At 35.3% G+C, this 19,817-nt stretch overlaps 1 protein-coding gene across 7 annotated transcripts in view; it reads left to right on the forward strand.

Annotated features, from left to right (window-relative positions):
* loqs (double-stranded RNA-binding domain-containing protein loquacious) overlaps nucleotides 1–19,817 on the forward strand; it is a 40,584-nt gene that overhangs the window by 11,003 nt on the left and 9,764 nt on the right. For 6 of the 7 annotated variants that reach the window (XM_081741518.1, XM_081741520.1, XM_081741517.1 and 3 more), the window contains exons 4-6: nucleotides 681–862; nucleotides 4,561–4,679; nucleotides 16,771–16,920. In XM_081741518.1, coding sequence (XP_081597644.1) covers nucleotides 681–862; nucleotides 4,561–4,679; nucleotides 16,771–16,920 — 451 coding nt within the window. The remainder of the gene's footprint in view (nucleotides 1–680; nucleotides 863–4,560; nucleotides 4,680–16,770; nucleotides 16,921–19,817) is intronic. The other variant, XM_081741521.1, reaches the window with a different exon arrangement.

Here is a 19,817-nt window from a genome sequence, read left to right on the forward strand (position 1 = left end):
TAACCTGAGAAAGTCAAGAAAGGGGAATTATTATTATTATTATTATTATTATTATTATTATTATTATTATTACTTTTAAGAAGTTGGTATACCTTATTTATAAAATACTAATAGTTTTGTGAAGAACGTGCAAAAATACTTAGATATAAATGTACCCAGGGAGAAGAAACTTCGATACGATAGTCACAGGCCTGGAATCAAGTGACCGAAATTTAAACCTGGTCTCTCCTTAGTGATTCAGTTGTTTAACAATAATAATACTGTTTAAATAAAATATGAATATTACTTATTCAAAATAGCGTATGATAAAAAACAAAGGCAGCCTGAGTGGGCAGATAAAAGTCAAATTAAAAGCTGTATGTATGTGTGATTATTTTATACACACACTGAAAGCTCTAAATAGAAATCGTTAGCTTTCCAGCTTCAAACGGCTTCTGGGCAGAAGAAAGAGAAGCAAAGATGGATATAGAAATAGGTATATAGATCGGATCATGTCACTTTCTATCTATTAGATCGAAACAGTAGTATTTTATATACATTATACTGTCTACTACAATATTGTATATGCAGTTTATGGTAAGATACGCTCTTTACTTCTGTCGATATGTTTACAGTAATATTTCGTAATCAACTTGTGTAAGCAGATTATTAATATAACTTTTTTTTAACTCTTCTTTTAGAACTAGTCAAATCGTATCACCGTACGATGATAAAATTCCTGGAAATCCAATTGGTACACTGCAGGAAATGTGCATGGCTCGCAGATGGCCACCACCAACTTACGAATTGGTATCGGAAGAGGGACTTCCCCATGAACGCCAGTTTACCATTGCATGCGTTGTTTTTAAGCACAGAGAAACAGGTATAGTGAATATTATTTTCATCATAAGTCTTAAATCGTTTGGGACTTAATTTAGATCCGAAGTTAACGCTCAAACCAGAGACTATAATATATATATATATATATATATATATATATATATATGTTTCTAAGACTCTGGTTAACGAGACAGTGCTTATCACGATTTAGATTACAACACACCGTCAAGTAAAAAGATCTACTTTCTTATTACTCTATTTATTTCTTTTACTGTGTTCTGTGACTTTTTGTGTGATAAGTCAATTATCCGCAGTCAATTTTTATTATTTATTACCACAAGAGTACAATGGTTTTATTCATAACTTCTTTCAACATAGTCACCCTGCTTTTCAATACACCTAGTTCACCGTTGCACCAGCTTTCCAATATCCTCTGCAAAATAGGTTTTGTTTGCGCAGCATGTTACGAATGCACCGCTTTCTTTACTTATCAATCGGAACTGAATCGACGGCCTCTGAGAGCATCTTTAAGTGGACTAAACAGATGGTAATCCGATGGGGGTGGGGTCTGGACTGTATGCAGGATGGTAGTTGTCAACGGCTGGAGCGGCTCTACTCTCGGCTCAGTCACCACCGAGCCGAACCGAAAAGTGAGGCGAGCTGATAGCTCAACTGAGCCTGCTCGAGCCGATGACTCATTTCAATCGAGCCGACTGGAGCTGTTGGCTCAGTTGAACCGAGTCGAGCTGGAGCTTGAGCTTAGTCTGTGGCCCAGGGCTCAAGTCGAGCCTATTTCATTTATCAATCCGTTCTTTTTTTTTTTTTTTTCGTTTCCCACCAGTATTAACGTTTCATTGCGTCCTTATATTTATCTACAACAATGTATTTGATTTTATTTATATGTCACTACATAGAAATGATATTGAAACGGATATCTCAGGAACAAATGAGGTATAGAAATGAAAAAGTTACCCTCCATCTTAGATGTCAGAGAATGTAAATACTAACATGTCAATACAAAAACTTACTGAAACTATTTGTTACTCCGACTAAAGCTAAAACTACGAATTATATTTGGTAAAATAAGAGAGTTTGTCAACGTTTTAAAAAAAAATTCAAAGCAAATGTAGCGATGGGAAGCAGGAAACTGTATAAAGAGAAAAAAATAAGGAAGCTATCAATTTACTTTTTTTTCTCCTGTAAGTTATCTACTTATATCGTAATTGAGTACAAAAATATGAAAATTGTGTTTTTGTGATGTAGTATAATTACACTTTTTTTTTTTTTTTTTTTTGTTAAGTTATATTTCTGGGATAAAAGTCTGTAATTCTGTTGTAATTCATCATGCTGAATTTAAATCAAAATCAGAATTCGTGCAAATTCACTCCTAGTGTGACCCTAACGACCCCGGCGGCCTTCCCTTATTAGACTTTTCTATAGATAAATTATTTATTCACATTACTTATTTTGCAATTTTAGTGTATATACTTGTTTTATTACGTAATATGTAAGAGGATTACCTCCTGCTGGAGTGCTGTCAACGGCTCGGCTCACGGCTCAGTCACCAGCGAACGGGCTCGAGCTGATGGCTCATTCCAATCGAGCCGGCGGGAGCTGTTGGCTCAGTTGAACCGAGCCGAGCCGGTTGACACCACTACAGGATGCTCCAACACGGATTGTCATACAACACAAGAACGAACTCTTGTGTTCCTTCCAATAATCGACCTCTGCATTTATTACGAATTGCAGCCTTCAACATGCTTGCCCACATATCACTGTAATTTTTACTGTTTGTTAACTCCGTATTTAGATAATCTAGGATTGGCCTTTGTGAGTCTCAAAACACTGTGAGCATGACTTTCCCTGTAAAAGATTGACTCTTGAATTTCTTCCTGACGGGAAATATGGGGTGCTTCCATTTCATGCTCTGGCATTTGCTCTCTGGCTTAAAGTGATGAATCGACGTTTCATCTACAGTGATAATTCACCTGAAAAACTCTTCACCTTCATTACATTACAGTGCAGTTGGTGCTGACAGATTTCCACACTATTTCGCTGGTGCTCTTCATCGAGTGTTTTTTTTTTTCTTTTCTTTTCTTTTCTTTTCTTCGGAACCCGTCTCGCACAGACTTTGTGAAAGCTGAGCATGTTACACATAATCTCATAATCAGAATCAAGACACGGACTCGTTCAATAATATCATCAGTTGTAGCTGTAGCTGGACGCTATGCTCTTTTCTCATCCTTCACACTCGATCGACCACTTTTGAACTGTTCAATCCACTAGTAAACTCTTCGATGTTGCAAAACGTTATCCCCGTATTGTGCTGAAAGTCTTCTATGAATTTCCGCTCCGAGTACACCTTCAGACTACAAAAAACGGATGACAGAACGCTGTTACAGAGTGGCGCTTCCATCTTTACTTCGCAACAGCGCAAGCGGACCGATATGATAACGCTGCTGTCTACCGCAGGCGAAGTCAACGGTGACATCTAGCGTCTAGTAAGCACACAATGCCGTAGAGCCAACCTGGAAAGAAACAGAAAAATTTTGTTTACTTATTGACTTACCTTCGTACATATATTTGTGAAATGTAAAGATGTCCTATATTTTAAAATCTGTCAAATGGTAACCTTAATTTTACTAAGTAATGTGCCATGAAAAAAGAAAAGAAAAAAAAAATACAAAGTGACAGTATCTGCAAGTGCTATTGCTTGAACTAGTCATTTTCAGACCTTTCGTATAAACTTGAGTGCTTAAGTCATGAGATCATAGACTGTGTACCCAAATTTGTAGCCCATAAGAAAAAGTGTGGTAACAGTTCTTAGTTTATTTAATAACCTTTTGTAGGTACTAGTGGGCTCACTTTGTAAATTTTTGATAATTTATTCACTAATATTTTGAAAGGTAGGATGTGAGGTTTCCAATGAACATTAAAATAATGCCCTATACAAGAACTCCGCTTAGGGAAATGCATATAATATTGAATATTGTAGAACTTAGGTTAAATTTTGCATTAGTTTCTAAAATGTGAAAATTTATTTCTTTGGTGAATATTTAATCTTTGAAAGTTAGAACAAGCAAGGGGATACGTACCGAAAGTGCACTAGAACAGGCAACGAGATACGTATCAAAAGTGCACTGAACAACCACAAAGAGACTGAAAAGGCATAGCCACTACTCGATGGGGCCGCAGTGGCTCAATGGTAGAGCGTTCACATCTGGGGCATGGGGTCCTTGGTTCGACCCCAGCTCGCGCCAAGTTAAAACACGGTTTTGGTGGACAAACACGGTGTGCGTGGGTTTTCTCGGGTTCTCCCGTTTCCTCCCACTTTTTCATTCTACCACGAGGGAAACTAGGTGCTTCGACGGAATAACAGCAAAATCTGTCTGGTGGATTAACAGGATTTTGCCCCAGATTTTCACCAATTGAGCATGAACACTACCAGTTGATCTCGCTAACTTTTACTTATTTCATTTTTTCTGTTCGTACTGGTATGTAGTAGGCGTTAGTTTTTGTTGAAGATTTATGAATGATTTGCTCCGTGCTACCAAATGCTTCATCTCCTCGAGAGACAGTTCGTTTCAGTGTGTGTATTTGATAATTTTCATGAGACATTGACTTAATTATCCTTGTATGTTTCTAGTCTTACTCGATAACTTTGAAAGATTTATAAGGAATTTAAATGTATTGTTGCTGTTTGTAAATATGGATAACTAATTCTTCTGTTTGTATTTGCAGGAACGGGTAAATCCAAGAAATTAGCAAAGCGGCAAGCAGCTCATAAAATGTGGCAGAAATTGCAGGATACACCAATAGAGCAACCAAATATTGGTCCTGGTTTAGAGGATGATGATGAAGTATGATATTTAATTATTGCTTTGTATATGGCATGATCGTATGGTAGTATTGTTGCCTGTACATATTTGAGTTGTAGTTTTATAAACCAACATACGTGAACATTAGATGAGTGTGCAGTTGATAGAATATAAGCAAAGGTAATGTTAAACACGATTTTTTTTTTTTTTTTTTTTTTGTTTGTATGACTTTCTGCACTGTATTTAACGAACTTTGGAGATTGTATATAGTACATTAAAAACTGCTACAGTCAAGGAAGAGAAACAAGAAGCTGGTGGCGAAAAATCACCAATCTTGTGATGCTTTTGCTCGTTTAGAGATCATTGTAAATTGGCAGGATTTTGTCCTTCTTTCGTTTTTACTTTTTTCTTTTCTTTTTCGTAAACACTGGCTTTCAAGAACTTTTCGTCTGTATTTTCAGGATACTATGTAAATTAAAGAAATAAATATTTATTATTTTTTTTACCACATTGAAGATATATGGCTATGGAAAACATGAAGTTCTCAAACGTCATTTGCTTTTGTTATACATGTATCATTATGGTTTATTGTCACCATCTATCTAGTTTATTTTCTGAAACAAATTTTTAACTTACATGCGTAAATGACACTTATTACTTTAACATAATTGGTGCGCAGAAGGCATTTTTTGTTTACCTTTTTTTTTTTTTTTTTTTTCGTCTTATGTCTTTGCTGTTCTGTTTTAGTTAATTGAAGATTTCAACACCCACATGTGTTTTCTTCACATCTGATTGAAGCTATACTCGGAGATTGTGGCAAATTGAAACCAAACAGCAGAATGATAAATAAGGATTGCAGTTAACTGTCAAATGTGAAGCTTATCAAAACATTTCTTTTTCTTTTATTTATTTAGAAGTAATCGAGATACCAGTTTACACGGAATCATCGAATAATTCTTATCTGTTTACACTTTTATTTCTTGTCAAAACGTCCCAGAAGGATAAGAAAAAAAATTCGAAATATACAGTTGCATTCAAAACTTTTCTTGTCCAGTGCAAAATGAGGCATCTTATAGCAATAAACTTTCGAAGCAAAACGCTTGCTCTTTGTCTCATTTGAACATATTTCTTTATCGCCTTTCCCTGTCAAGGCAAAATAATAGACGATCCAAGTAATGATGAGCTTACAGTTCACGTCATGGAAAATAATGATGTATAGACATTTCGGTTTGTTAAGTTTCTGCATTTATTATTGTAATGCAGATTTCTGTCGCTACCTTTATGTATTAGTATAATTGTTTATGTACAGGTTTATTATTATTATTATTATTATTATTATTATTATTATTATTATTATTATTATTATTATCAATAATAATAATAATAATAATAATAATAATAATAATAAAAAGTGGCACCTAGTTGTACGTCCCACTGAAAGGTTTCATTCATATTTTAAGGAGTTCAGTTTTCCAAAATTCCTTTATATATTCACACTCTGTCCACGCCAAGTTGCGAGCGTGTAGTAATAAGCGTTTCACAAAGTTGCTTGCGGATTTAAGTGTTTTTTGTGAAAGGAAGACTTGACATGTAAAAATGTTTCTTAAGCCGAAGCTCTTCATTTAGTATCTGCCTGTCGAAGGCATCAGGGTTGATTACCGAAATCTTGCCAAAAATATAATCGTCCAGTTAGGATTTCCAGATACATGAAAGCTGACCGTTACCTAATCAGGGTAAAAGTTTCTTGTGTAAGAAGATTCCATAGTCCAAAAATCAGAAGAAAGTAGTGGCTGTGACTTTTGAATTTATTCAGTCCGTGCGTTTATATGTTCAGTATCATATTTTTTTTTTCTTTCATCATCACGTCTTTGTTCCAATAAAGCTTATTAAAATAAGATTAGAGTTTCTGTTTGACTAATTCAAGTTTGACAATACTTAGATACTTTATCAAAATAACTGTATGAGTTGAAATAAAATCGTTTGCATACAGAAGTAGCACTTCATTGGCGAGAGCTTTTTTGAATGCTCAGTAGAATTTCAAAGTGTCTGAAAATACTGTGTTGGTCAAGGGTCACTTACAATAGCTTGGTAACAAAATATGTAACTGTGACAGATGTATCAATTTATAGTAGTTATTTGAAGGAATTTTTGTCACTGACCCTGCGATTAAATGTCGCTCATCAGTAAGATACTGAGATTTAATCCAAAGTTCGTTGAATATGGAGCAAAGCACGTAATGTGTATCGAGATATCTAAGTTCTATAGTAACACATTTGTGTGGTAAGGACTGTTCACCGGTTTTTGTGTCGAAATTAGTACTTGGGTATTAAGTAGAAGAAACCGAACAATCCTCATCCCATTTCCTGTTCCCTTTATAGAGCTAAGTATATTTGATTAATTCTTGTTCCGTGAGTTTGATATCGTTACTATATCCAGGGTGTCTATCGGTCACGAAATTGAGCTTTTGGGTCACGATTTTTTTAACTGTGCAAATGTAAGTACAGATTGGAAAATTTTGTTCTTTAAAACATCAAAATTCAACAACAAAAATGTCTATGGTCGGCTTTAGGCGCTACCAAATCACAAACAAAGTACCTTTGTATCGCATGGATGAAAATTCGGCCTAATTCGCATTAAATTCGCTCTTGAAAATGTTAGGAAATTTTATGATTTGGTGGAGAAAAGGTCACGAAAAGTCACGAAATTTCATTGTGGAATTTTAGTAGACTCCCTGTATATCTTTTGTAGGTTCTACATGAATGTTCATTTTACTGAGTATCTGCTCAAGAGGTAGATAATAATTTTATCTAGATTTCCCTTTTGCCACAACATTTAGTAATGTGATTAAATTTCAAGAGCAGTCCCTGTTCTCTTCGTCGCCACTCGATGAAAGATTAACACAGAAGTCAAAGAACTCACATTTTATTTGCCTTTTGCTAATAATACCTTGTAACATGAGTTATTCTCTTTAAATAAAACTGCACTAGTTGGTCAACTGAATACGTTCTTACTACTCGCATACACAAGAAATTTACGAAAACAGGGGAATACGTAATTTATTTAGAAAACATTTCACAGCATATAACCGAACCACACACCCAAGGCAAATTGCTTCTGTGTAGTGATTTTTGGGCGTATACAGGGGAACGAAATGGTAGCTGTCTGTCTGTAAGATGCAGGTGGAGAATGAGTAGTCTGATTTTGAAATGAGCTGCATCCACAAATGTAATTTAAATAATTAAAGTTAATTAATTTGCAAAATGCAAGTGAATTTCGGTAGAGCATAAATTTATCAACTGATTAATGTTCAAAACTGCTAAATAAATATCGGTAGAGTATGAATAACTGGACTAATACTATTTCAATTAAATCTAATAAATGAAAGCTTTGAAATTTTGAAAGGAACTCTCTCTGAATTTATTAATGGTAATACTACTTATGCTGAACAAATTACTTACTGTTACTCTTAGGGTCTGGCCTGTGGTTTTAACTTCATACTAAAATCTACTAGTAATGTCACACAACTATGATATCAATGATAGATAGAAGTTGTTATATTCTGGTTTTCATTCTGTTCTCCGGAAGTAGTGAAAAAGAAAGATCATGACAAATGATTCAGCACATACCTGTGGTGTCTCCTGAGGTTTGAAGTGAAGGAGAGAGCTACCATTTGATTTTGGGATAACGATTTTAATAACAAAAGTAACAATAAATAAATTAATTTATTAACTATATAAATTTAATTTATACGATATTTACAATATTAATTTTTAATTAATAAAAAATAATGAAACTTAAACACACACGCAAAGTGATTCACTTTTACAAAAAATTAAAATTTTCAACTTAATTTCTGTGAGGCAGCAGAATTTCAGTTCATGCACGTTTCACAGCTGATTCTCCTTCTGACCCACTTTGGTCTCGTTTCTTGCCGTTAACGAGACATTCTCGATTTTTGTCCCTCGCTGGCCTTGCCTCTTCCCATTCGCAAGACGCTCGTCTCTTCCCGTAAATGAGATGATGATACGCCTGGCGCCTCTTCACAACTACTGAAGATCTTTTAATGAGAAATAGAAGTCATCTCTCCTACCCTAGTACAGGTCCTTCTTGTAGAGGAGTGACTTGATGCAACTAATTCCAGAATGGTGACTCTCGAATACAATCTGCTTCTCACTTTTAGCATATGGACGTGATGTGGTAAATCGCTTCAGTCTGTAGAACCTGCCTATCCAAGATCCACTAGGTTAAACACAGTACATGATCGAGTATTCTAACTGCATTACCCCTATAATGCAAGTAAAACGCCACTGATAATACGAAATAACAACACAGTTGGTAAATTTAAGATAGGTTGATAATATAATGCATTATGTACACACATTTACTGTCACACAGAGTCACTGTTCTGAAGTTTTATATAAACTAACTGCTCTGAAGTATCTATTAAGAGTTCAAATATCTGCTCTTTATGCTAAATGTATATCGACATTTCTTAAAATACAACACTTAATAATGTTGATTATCAACACAGAGACCAATTTGTCTCTACAGGGTGTAGGTCAGGGAAATCTCAGGGAAAATGGTGTAGGTCAGGGAAACTCGGGGAAAAAGACAGGAAATCAGGGAAAGTGAGGGAAATTTTATAAAATATATTTTTCTAACATTAATTGTACACCAATTTCAGCCTAGCCAACCATTAATGATCACAGTATGGAACGTTGCTCAGATATTTATGGGTTACAATTGGAATGTGTGTATGAGCTATTGGTTATTATTTATCTCTATGGAATAAATCTTCTCATATATATAAATATTCACCGTTATTTATTCGTTTATTTATATGTCAACATCATCCAATACTTGTCATGAAAATCAGAGAATTTCCTGCCAAAAGTCAGGGAAAAAATTTCTGCAGATCAGTAGGAACCCTGCTGTAGTACTCGAAGATAGAATTATCAACACACTGACACCATTTATCTCAACACAGGAACTTACATGTCGTGAAGTATCCTCACCACCACCCTACAAGTACATTTAAACACTTCACATTTCTCAGTTTTTGTGAGACTCGCATGGAACTAACCACTTGTTCTTATGACAGGGTGTGGTGAAGAAAGGGGTGAGCACACAGGTGCCATCTTGTCTGAAGATTACACCTTGGCTCTTGCTTTGTTAATAATTCATTTACTTTTGTATGATTTTTCTGTTCCACTTATGCAACGTTATACTTGTACCTCTTTGCTGGTACCACATACAGAGTTTTCTGATTTCAAAAAACACTAAATTTGAATTTAATCATGATTAATTACTATGTACAAAAACAACCATTAGCAGAAATGTCCCCCTTGTCATTTTCTCCTCCGAGAGAGGTTGACATCTTGTGGCGGAAGTAAGAAATCCCACTCTGCACAGTGCCGGTATGTAATTATTTGCTATTTGCATCAAATCTGATTATATTCAGGAAAGCATTATAACGTAAGAAGTTGACTGCCTTTCCGTATATTTGTAGGTTGATTGACGGAGTAGTCGGTGCGCATTTCAAGCTAAACAACAACAACAACAACAACAACAAAAAAAAAAAAAAACTCTCCTATCTGCATTCGTTCCCAGACGCAATAACTCTACAGGGTGCTGAAAACGGCAAAACCTTCCTGATTCACACCTATTGTTAATGATATTTTTGCAAGTAGATTAAAAAAAAAAAAAAAAGCTTCAAATACAAAGACTGCTCTGGTCTTGCTGTCACCAAGAACGACATCGTTTAACTCCGGTATCTCTCCTTAATCCCTTTTTTAGGATGAAATAAAACTTTCCTCAAGCATAAACTACTAGTAGCTTCTAGTTTGAAACGTTGGTGCGAAAGCAATCTTGCTTCTTCTGAGTTCAGCTTAAGTTTTCTATATTATTTTTCCAGAACCTTCAATTAAAATCGTATTTATCTAAATATTAAACCCATTATATACACATACATAATATTACAAACATCTCAATTTCATGCAGCCTTCCCCTTTCGTTATTAAAAAATAATAATAATAAATCAATAAAATATTTCTGAAAAATTTATATAGCATTAAATCCCTTGCTATGCAAATAAGTATAAAATACTAATATTGGTATGCAAAATAATATAGCTGTGTGTGCCCTACACATGCCCAAGTTTTTGAGTGAAACTTTGACAATCTCAGTTCTTACCCAGGTTGCCATCTTCCAGTTTTAACATAGCATTTTTGGTTCTAATATAGTAAGACTCAAAAAAACTTTCCTCCTCAATATTGTGATTTCCTAATGTATGTAATTTGTTATATAAAACTAATGTGACTTTGATCGCATGACACAATAACAACTAAACCAATGAAAGTAATATTTGGTAAACAAAATCAAAAAGTACAGACAGTAGAAATGATATTTTTGAAAAGAGCTGCAGGAAAATCAAAGAATAGAACTAGGAATGAAATCATCAAACATTGAAAGCCAAACCAAAGCAGTTGCATATTGAACAAGCTCAACTTCGTTGGCTAGGGCATATCAGGATGAAAAACGAAAGGTTTCCAAAACAAATGTGGGAAGGAAGATTAGGAGGGTTAGGGAAGAAAAGATCAAGGGGCGGCCAAGACAAACTTGGGAAAAGGCTATGGGGATTTCCAAGAGACACGACATTCCATGGGAAAGAGTGAAGGATTCAGCGCAGGACAGAAGGAAGTGGCGAGCTCTGTGGGGAAACTAAACACCCGAGTGGTAGAAGAGGACCGTATTAAGTAAAGTATCAACATAGGCCTCCCAAGGATCATACGATATTAGTGATCAAAATGCATATTCTAAGAGGGAGAGGGCCATAATTGAGAAATCAAATCACACAACTACTGAACTAATTAAAAGTTTACAGTGGCATGATCATCAGCCTTAGGTCGCCCAAGGATCTTATGAAATTAAATTGATTAAAATTCATAGCCTCAAGGGAGCGAGGGTCATAAAATGTGCGAAAAAAATTGAGTGATGATAGTAAAAGTAATCAAAATTAGTGTTCATTCCATAGTTATCTGGGTCTCGGAGATGAATAGTGACACTGCTGATGCCTTGGAAGTTCAGATTCATCAGGAAGAGACTGTGGTTGGGTTGGATTTTATCATTACACTTCCATTAAGTGTGTATCCGAAGTGGGTAGGGGTTCAGTTACTTTCCATAAACCTACCCCCGTTCGAAGAAGGGCTGTTTCAGCTAGTTTGGATAACCTGAAAGTTTGTTCATGTGGTAGTCTATATCGCTGTCATTGTAATGGTTGATACGTTGGTATGACAGACGAATAGTGGTACCAGAATAATAATAATAATAATAATAAAAAAACGCACGTAAAAGTTGCTAAGGATCAAGATTCTGCAGTTTCGGCTTATCTGAACACCTGGCTATGTCCAATATAGTGGAAAAAAAAAAAAATCCTTGGCAAAACCACATCATATAGTGAAAGGTTTTGAGCCTTATTATATTACAAATTAAAACCAAAGTTAAATATGGACGATGGCAATCGTGACAAGAACTGGGATCGTGCCATCAAATTAAATTAAATTACTAAATTAAATTATCTAAATTAAATTAAGATACTAAATTAAATTCCATTGGCATCAACCGTACCTATCGTTTGTTTTCCATATATATCAAAGGCGCTACAAAGGAGGAATTCGTTGTGGAGTGTGGTTCTGTTGTCTTCTGTGAACAGGGTGTCTATTAGTCACGAAATCAGAAATCGGTCATGAAAGTCAAGAAAAAGTCACGAAATTTAGCTTTCGGGTCACGATTTTTATTAGCTGTACAAATATAAGTATAGATTGGAAAATTTTGTTCTATAGCACGTTAAAATTCACCACCAAAAATGCCTATGGTCGGCTCTAGACGCTGCCAAATCGCAAGTAAAGCAGTCTTCTATCGAATGCATGAAAATTCGGCCTATTTGGCACCCAAATTCGCTCTTGAGAATGTTACGAAATTTTATGGTTTGGTAAAGAAAAAGTCACGAAATTTCATTTTGGAATTTTAGTAGACACCCTGGTGAAGTACTTTCTAAATAATTGCTTACAGAAATTAATTGACGCATAATTAAAATTAATGTTCTGAGAGGATATTAATACTTACGAAATAGTTGATATGCCTTTTCAAGTTTGTAGTTTTATAAATTATTTGTATTTGTTAATAGTCAGATTATATTTAGTTCGCTGATTGGTTCTTTAAAACTCATGTTACAATTCAGTATTAGAAAAGTAATAAGAATGTGAGTTCTTTAACTTCCGTGTACATCTTTCATCGAGTGACAGACGAAGGGACCAATAGCGTCTATTGAAATGAAATATTAACATGGTTCAATGTTGTGACGATATAATAAAAGATTGTTTTTTGTTACGTTGAGAAAAAATATAGTAGACTCTTTCTGTACTATGTTTTAGTCGTTCAGTGTCATCGTGCTGTTTTTAAATATTGCATAATTGAAGGAATAATCGTATAATTTATGTGTATAGCTCTACTAGTTACAAAATACAACTTAGTATAGCAGCTACTGCTCAAGGTAATTGTTGTTATTGAGCAGTCGTTTTCCTAGTCGTCGTATAGCACAGTTGGTTTGAAGAATATATTTCTTGTCAACGAGGAAACTCCTTGACAAGATTAAGTATTTCACTTGGGTAAACTATTCGAACAGGAATTTTGAATTCGAAAATACACAGAAACATCTATCACGTGACGAATTTCAATAAACTCTCAACTTAGAGTGCCGTTTATAAGATTGTGAACTCTTGGAAGATTCAATTTATTGGTGCTTGATTTGGCTGAAAGAATCGGAACTTCTTTCACAAATAAAGAGATTTTAGAAAATGCGCGGAGCAGTATGTAGTGCATTGTAGTCCTAGAGCAAAACAATGCATTATTACAACCACACCTCAGCATTTGAAAGATGAAATGTCCAACACCACCTGAATCACATTTTTATAGTATGCGAATTTTACTGAATCCTCATTTTCGGCCAACAGCTACAAATTACGAAGCACATGACGCTGTAGATTAGACTACATTTTTGTTGTGAAAGCTCTTTATTTTCAGTTCAGATTCAGGAGTATCAGTTAGTTCTTGTATAGGAAATCCTTCTAGTTTTCAGATGTAAAATTTAATGCAAAAAGATTATCAAGGACTGGAAAAATTTGGTTGTTTACTGGAGCTATTATAATTCAAGGATTTTATCGCAAACGAATTCCAATTATCTTGCAATTCATTTCCCAAATATGTTCTCTAATACGCTGTGTGATTCATAGAATGGTCAGAAGAACATAATCTTGGTAAATTATTTAGAGCTCATTCGTGGCTAAGTGGTTAGCGTACGCGCTTTTGGCGTGGGAGGCCCGGGTTCGATTCCCGGCGGGAGCTCATGTGGTTCGGATTCCACGTTAATCAGTAGGTCCACGTCTCATATAACCTCGCTGCCGAAAGGGACGCTAAACTGAACTCAACTCGTGGTAAATTAATCATTTGAGGGTAAAATAAATTGAATTATAATCCCACCACCAAATAATGAAATTTATCCAGCTCTTGGATGTATATATATCAGACAAAAATATATAAAGAAAGATGAATCACTGTACAAGAATTTTAGTTAATAATCCCGAGTCTGAATCGCAAAATCAAGTTTATATAATAAAAATGTGTTCCTTAATATTTCTAAGCGTCAGTATTCTTGGCAGCCAGTCAATTAGGAGAATGAAGTAAAAATTAACTTTTAAAAAAATAATAATAGGTTGTGTTGATTTTTCATTCCCGGGCTGTTTCTGATAGTTGTTCAGATGCCTATTGTGCTACTTAGAGTTTCGACTAGTTTGAGTCAAATCAATTATCCATCGCTTAGTGGAATACCTCCAAGAGTTCAGTCCTGAAGAGAACAAACTAACTGTAGCCTAGTTAAACACCTTCATGGACCTCGTCAGATGTTCATACATACTTCAGTGTACAAATTTTGAACCTAGAATTTCTGTTCGAACTGAAACATTATCCACGTAAAGAGGATTTTTTTTAAAAACTAGATAAAATCTTAGTGTTATTCCTTGATTTTTGTTTTTTTTTTTTTTGTTAATGCATGTGATAGGACTGATGACACAATCAAGATTGTAAATGTACTGTCATGTTTAAAACGAAGAATGGCATACCAGTTTATATATATATATATATATATATATATATATATATATATATATATATATATATATATAATTCATTCTCATATGTAGATATGAAACAAACTCGATACTCTTTAATTCAATATTTTCAGCGTATTTGCGTCGCATACGCGTAAGCAAAGATTAGATTTTTCCCGGAAGTCGAACCCAGAGCCATGTATACCATTGGCAACCAAGCTTCCTATTAGGTTACATGGAAATGCCAAGACTTCATTGTAAATCAAAGTTGAGATCTTCTCAGTAGAAGAATAGGTGTCCATTTTTTTTGGCATGACTGTACATGTGATTTGTTGATCCTTCGTTTTGTTAACTTGTGATAACTTTTATTACAGATTTTCTTTTTTACCCTTCAATCCTCTCATTGAACCTAACGTACTATCTTCCCAAGCAGTAGAAGGAGCAGCAAATCATAAAAAAACTCGTGTAAAATTACATAATTACATGCATACAGGGTAAGTCCTAATTTCCTCTAGAGTTTCCAGATTAAATAATACAAGAAAAGGGCAACCAAAGTAGGTATTCCCTTTTGAAAAAAAAAGCATCGAAGCTAGTTTTCTAGAATTCCAGATATAAATAAACGTCTGTTAGCAAGTGCGCGAGACAAGTCTTGAAATTTGGTAGTAGTGTTGATTGAAACTTCTCACTTGTCTCGTTAATGGTGTGGTTAGTAGTTGCTGAGAACGAATAGGTTTGGTGATTTTGAATGAAGACTAAAAGAAAGAAAATCATATTAATAGATACAGAAGTTCATAAAACGTTTGAAGTACAACAAAGATAACGTGATGACTCAAAGAAAAATATCTTTGTTTTACGTCCCACGGTTATGCCCTGTAGGCTAAAGAAGACTGTGATGATGAGAAATGAATGAAATGGTGGAACGAAGAAAGTAGGAGAACTCGAGAAAATCCACGCAAACTGCATTTGTGCACCATAAAGCTCACTTGGCACCGAGCTGGGATCGTGACAAGGACCCCATGCACCAGAGGTGACGTGAAGACTCAGGAAGAGATTGCTTCCAGTGTGGTCCTTGACTCAGTTCACTCGATGTGTGTTTGTTATACTTCATCGTGTTGTGAGTTTTTTTTTTTTTCGGAGTTTTTTCATTTCCTTTTATATTTCTTATTCCATCAATTATTCTATAATCACGCATATGCATTTATCGTTCTTCTGAAACCTATATCGCATAACTGTAGTAGAAGCAAAACGCGGCGTACTTGCATTTATTCACCACTAGGAGCAGCAGCACCACGGTTACGGCTGTATAAGTGAACAGAAAGCTATTTGTGTGTTGAACTTCGGATTATGGACGTTTTTCAAATACCTCAGAGAAAGCAATTTATCAGTGCGATTTGTACAGAATAATTCTCGGACTGATTGCGTGTGTGCTGCTAAAACTTTTGGAGGCCGACCCTGTCTGTTTGAATGAACTAACCTGGCCGTTAAGGTACTTGACCACATTAGATTAACTTCTTCCGGTTGAATTAAATCAAGTCTCATGGCTGTAATTGCTACCATGATTAGCATAATTACAAAACATTTGCCACGAAATATTATTGTTTGACTTTTGTTGTGTCTGCAAAAGTGAAAATCAGACATCTGGCTGTGCAAAAGTATGAATTTTCGGTTCTAGTGATATTTTTCCTTCTTTATTTTGCTTTTATTTATTTACTTATTATCTGGAAACTTTGGAGGAGATTATGACATCCTATTATTTCGAATTAATACTGATTTATAAAAATATATTGATATTGGCATGTCGTTTTCGGGTTATTTACTTGAAAATATATAAAATAAGAATCGCGCGTTAGTAATTCATTGGCCGATCTTCGTATCAAGTATATATGTATAAGTAATGATTAGTATATATATATATTGATGAATCTTATAATATTAGTACTTGTGCTTACAACTGTCCGCATTCATTATAGATAGCTCAAAGGGTTGCTGCAGTTGCTGCTCGGTATGCTGACTTGAAAGATAGTAAAATATCTACCCTCACACCACCCCATAGTCACAAGGTGTCACAATTTCACAAGAATTTAAAATCGTCTTCAGGAGAAAAGTTAGCAGAGTTGCAGGTACGTTCTGTAATCTTGTGTGCAATTGGCGTTCTTAACTATAGCTATTCTTAATAATTGTAGTAGCTGGAATATTCTACAAGTTCCATTGCTGATATTGAATTTAGTTATCTACCATGTACAGTCTTGTTCAAAAGTGTATTCCGTCTTACGCCTTTCGATTTCATCTTAAACAAAAACGAAATTAAATAAGTTACAGATAAGGAATCGTGTTAAGGAAATTTTAACTGAGGAGGGATAGACTTTGGAACATGACTTTATATTGTGAGCGTAATCTTAATGAAAGAAAGGCCATCAACAGCTTTTGTGCTTCTGTTGTTTCATAAAGGCAGAAAGACTTTTTCTTTCACATTGCAGAGTATGAGCACGAGAAAAATTAATATGCACATTAAACATATCGTCGCTGCGCCTCGAAGAACCGATATGTGACGTTTTTGTCTAAAATGAGTTATACCGTGCAAATAAACCTCAAAGCTACCAGGCAGCGTCCCTTATAATGTGATAAGTGAATATTCAGTTGTTTCGCCACAACAATGAAAACAATACTAAATTGAAATTAAAGGCTTCAAGTTCTCATCACGTACGTATAGATCGTCAATGTGCTTATAAAGGCGCAGAAGATAAACCGACATATGCTACGTAAACACAAAAATAGTAATGTAATATTGTTGAAGCAAGCTACAACAACGTCCAGTGCACAATATACGCAGAACCAAATTTATTATATTTTTCAAATGTTTGCGTGTATATTTGTCAAAATTTTAAGTTTTGGAATGTTTTTTGCTTCTGAAAAGTTGTGGTTTTAACACACAGCGGTTCTTCGCAGGACGATATTATAACACACAAACGCAGGACGATATTATAAAATACAAGTTTCAAACAAAGCATTAATGTACTTTTTTTTTAACGTTTCACGATATGTACTGAGGCGAAGAGACTGTGATGATAAGTGGTAATGGTGAAATAAATGGAGTGGGAGGAAACGGTAGAATCTAGAGGAAACCCTCGCACACGGAGTTTGTCCACTGTAAAATCCATTTTGCGGGAGCTAGGATCGAACCACAAACCCCACGTGCCAGAGGTGAGCACTTTCCTCCGCATTTCCCAAGGCTACGGTCCTAAGTCATACATTTTCTTAATCTTCGTTGTGTTCGCAGTATCCTGCGTCTTGTTGCATGTATCTAGGCGAATTAAGCCGAATTACGAATATTTGAAAATTACTGTATGAAATCTACATTTTTCCAACTTCTTTTTTTTTTTTCAATAAACAACCAGCTTTTTTTTTGGGGGGGGGGGGAGTGACGAAACGGAAAATTTCTTTTCTTTACTTTTTTATGACGTTTTGATTAAAGTACTACTTTGGTTCCCCTGTAGTGGATTCTATAATTAAGAAAATACATTTATACATCCAGTACTTGCGAGTCCGATGTTCAGTTCGAATTGGCTATCTTAATGGTTTTCAAACTGCCATTACAATTCCCACTACCACCAAGTGTAAGTTATGCAACCACCGTATCCCAGCTGTCATTTTGGTTGCCTAAGGTAAATAGCCCAGTCATGGACATGCATAAATTCGCCGCCAGTAATGGACACTTCGGCGGAAATGTATGAAAAATAAGACATTCACTAACGCGGGGAAGTTTGCATTGTGTTATATTGTGAAATTATATATATGATATACAGGTTCCACTCAAGATCGTTAGGCTGTCGTCTGCGAGATCTACGGACACTGCAGGTGTGGTAAGTCGTGGTGTCGATTGCACGAGCTTGTTTTCGCATTGTGTTAAGAAGTTGAATAAGGTGAGAAATCACGTGGCAGCTCTACTATAGTAAAGCTATGAACAAATTGAAAGGTGTGTGTTTTTCTACACACTAATATTGGTATAGTCAAGGCATAAGTGTGGCAAAAATATATATTAATAAACTTGGACCGTCAATATTGGGATGTCCATGACCGGTAAGATAAAGGTGCTATTTGTCAATGTTGGACACCCTCCATCCATAACTGATAAAATTTGAAAATGCCTCATTAACATAAATGTTCACTGCAAAAGTACCATGAAAGCTATATGAACAAAAACTGGCTCAAAGAAACTGATAGCTTGTGATGTTTACCTGTAATGGACAGTGGGTGTTTATTACTGGTGTAGCTTAGCAACTTTGGTCCAATTATGGACACTTTCTGCACATTCCAGTTCCTATATAGGGAGTGATTCAAAGTAACTAACGCTTGAGAGGTGACTTTGAGTTCAAAAGAGGACAAAACTATAACTGGCGTTGTTTCTTATGGGACCTCGTTCCGTTTACGAATAGGTCCTATACAACTTCTTGTCAATATCCCACCATTTTTCGTTCCTCATGTTTAGGCACAGTTGACGAAAAGACGAAAATGCAATTAAAATGTGAACTGAAGAGTCCCTACCAACGGCATGAAGCCCCAAAGGAGAACATGTCAAATAAATGTTTCTCATGTCGAATAAAGGTATTTTAAGGAACGACTTCAGAACAGCTGTAACAGTTTTTGAGCCTCAAATTTCACGAGAAAAAACTATTATTATTTAAACGTTGTTTGGAGGACATGCAATCACAGAATGGACCCAACGAGGATACATCTCTGTTTTATCTTCGGAAGGAATTAGTCGCAAAGCTTCAACGAGTCAGTGCAAACCAAAGATGTATCTCATATGAAGGATGTTACTAACTTTTCCAAGAAATTCCTGCACCTTCCCATGGCAATATTTTGCCAAATCCAATACGAGCAAATTTTGGATGAATCTTACAAAGAGTTGAGCCCTAGTCAGACTGTAAATCTCGCAGCAGATGACGCGTCGAATAGTTTGTTCCTATTCTCTGAAACAATGCCCATGACTGCTCAACATTCTTCTGCAATTGCAGAA

Source organism: Thermobia domestica, chromosome 15, assembly GCF_964235325.1.
Source record: "Thermobia domestica chromosome 15, izTheDome1.hap1.1, whole genome shotgun sequence".
In the NCBI taxonomy this organism is placed as follows: Eukaryota; Metazoa; Arthropoda; class Insecta; order Zygentoma; family Lepismatidae; genus Thermobia; species Thermobia domestica.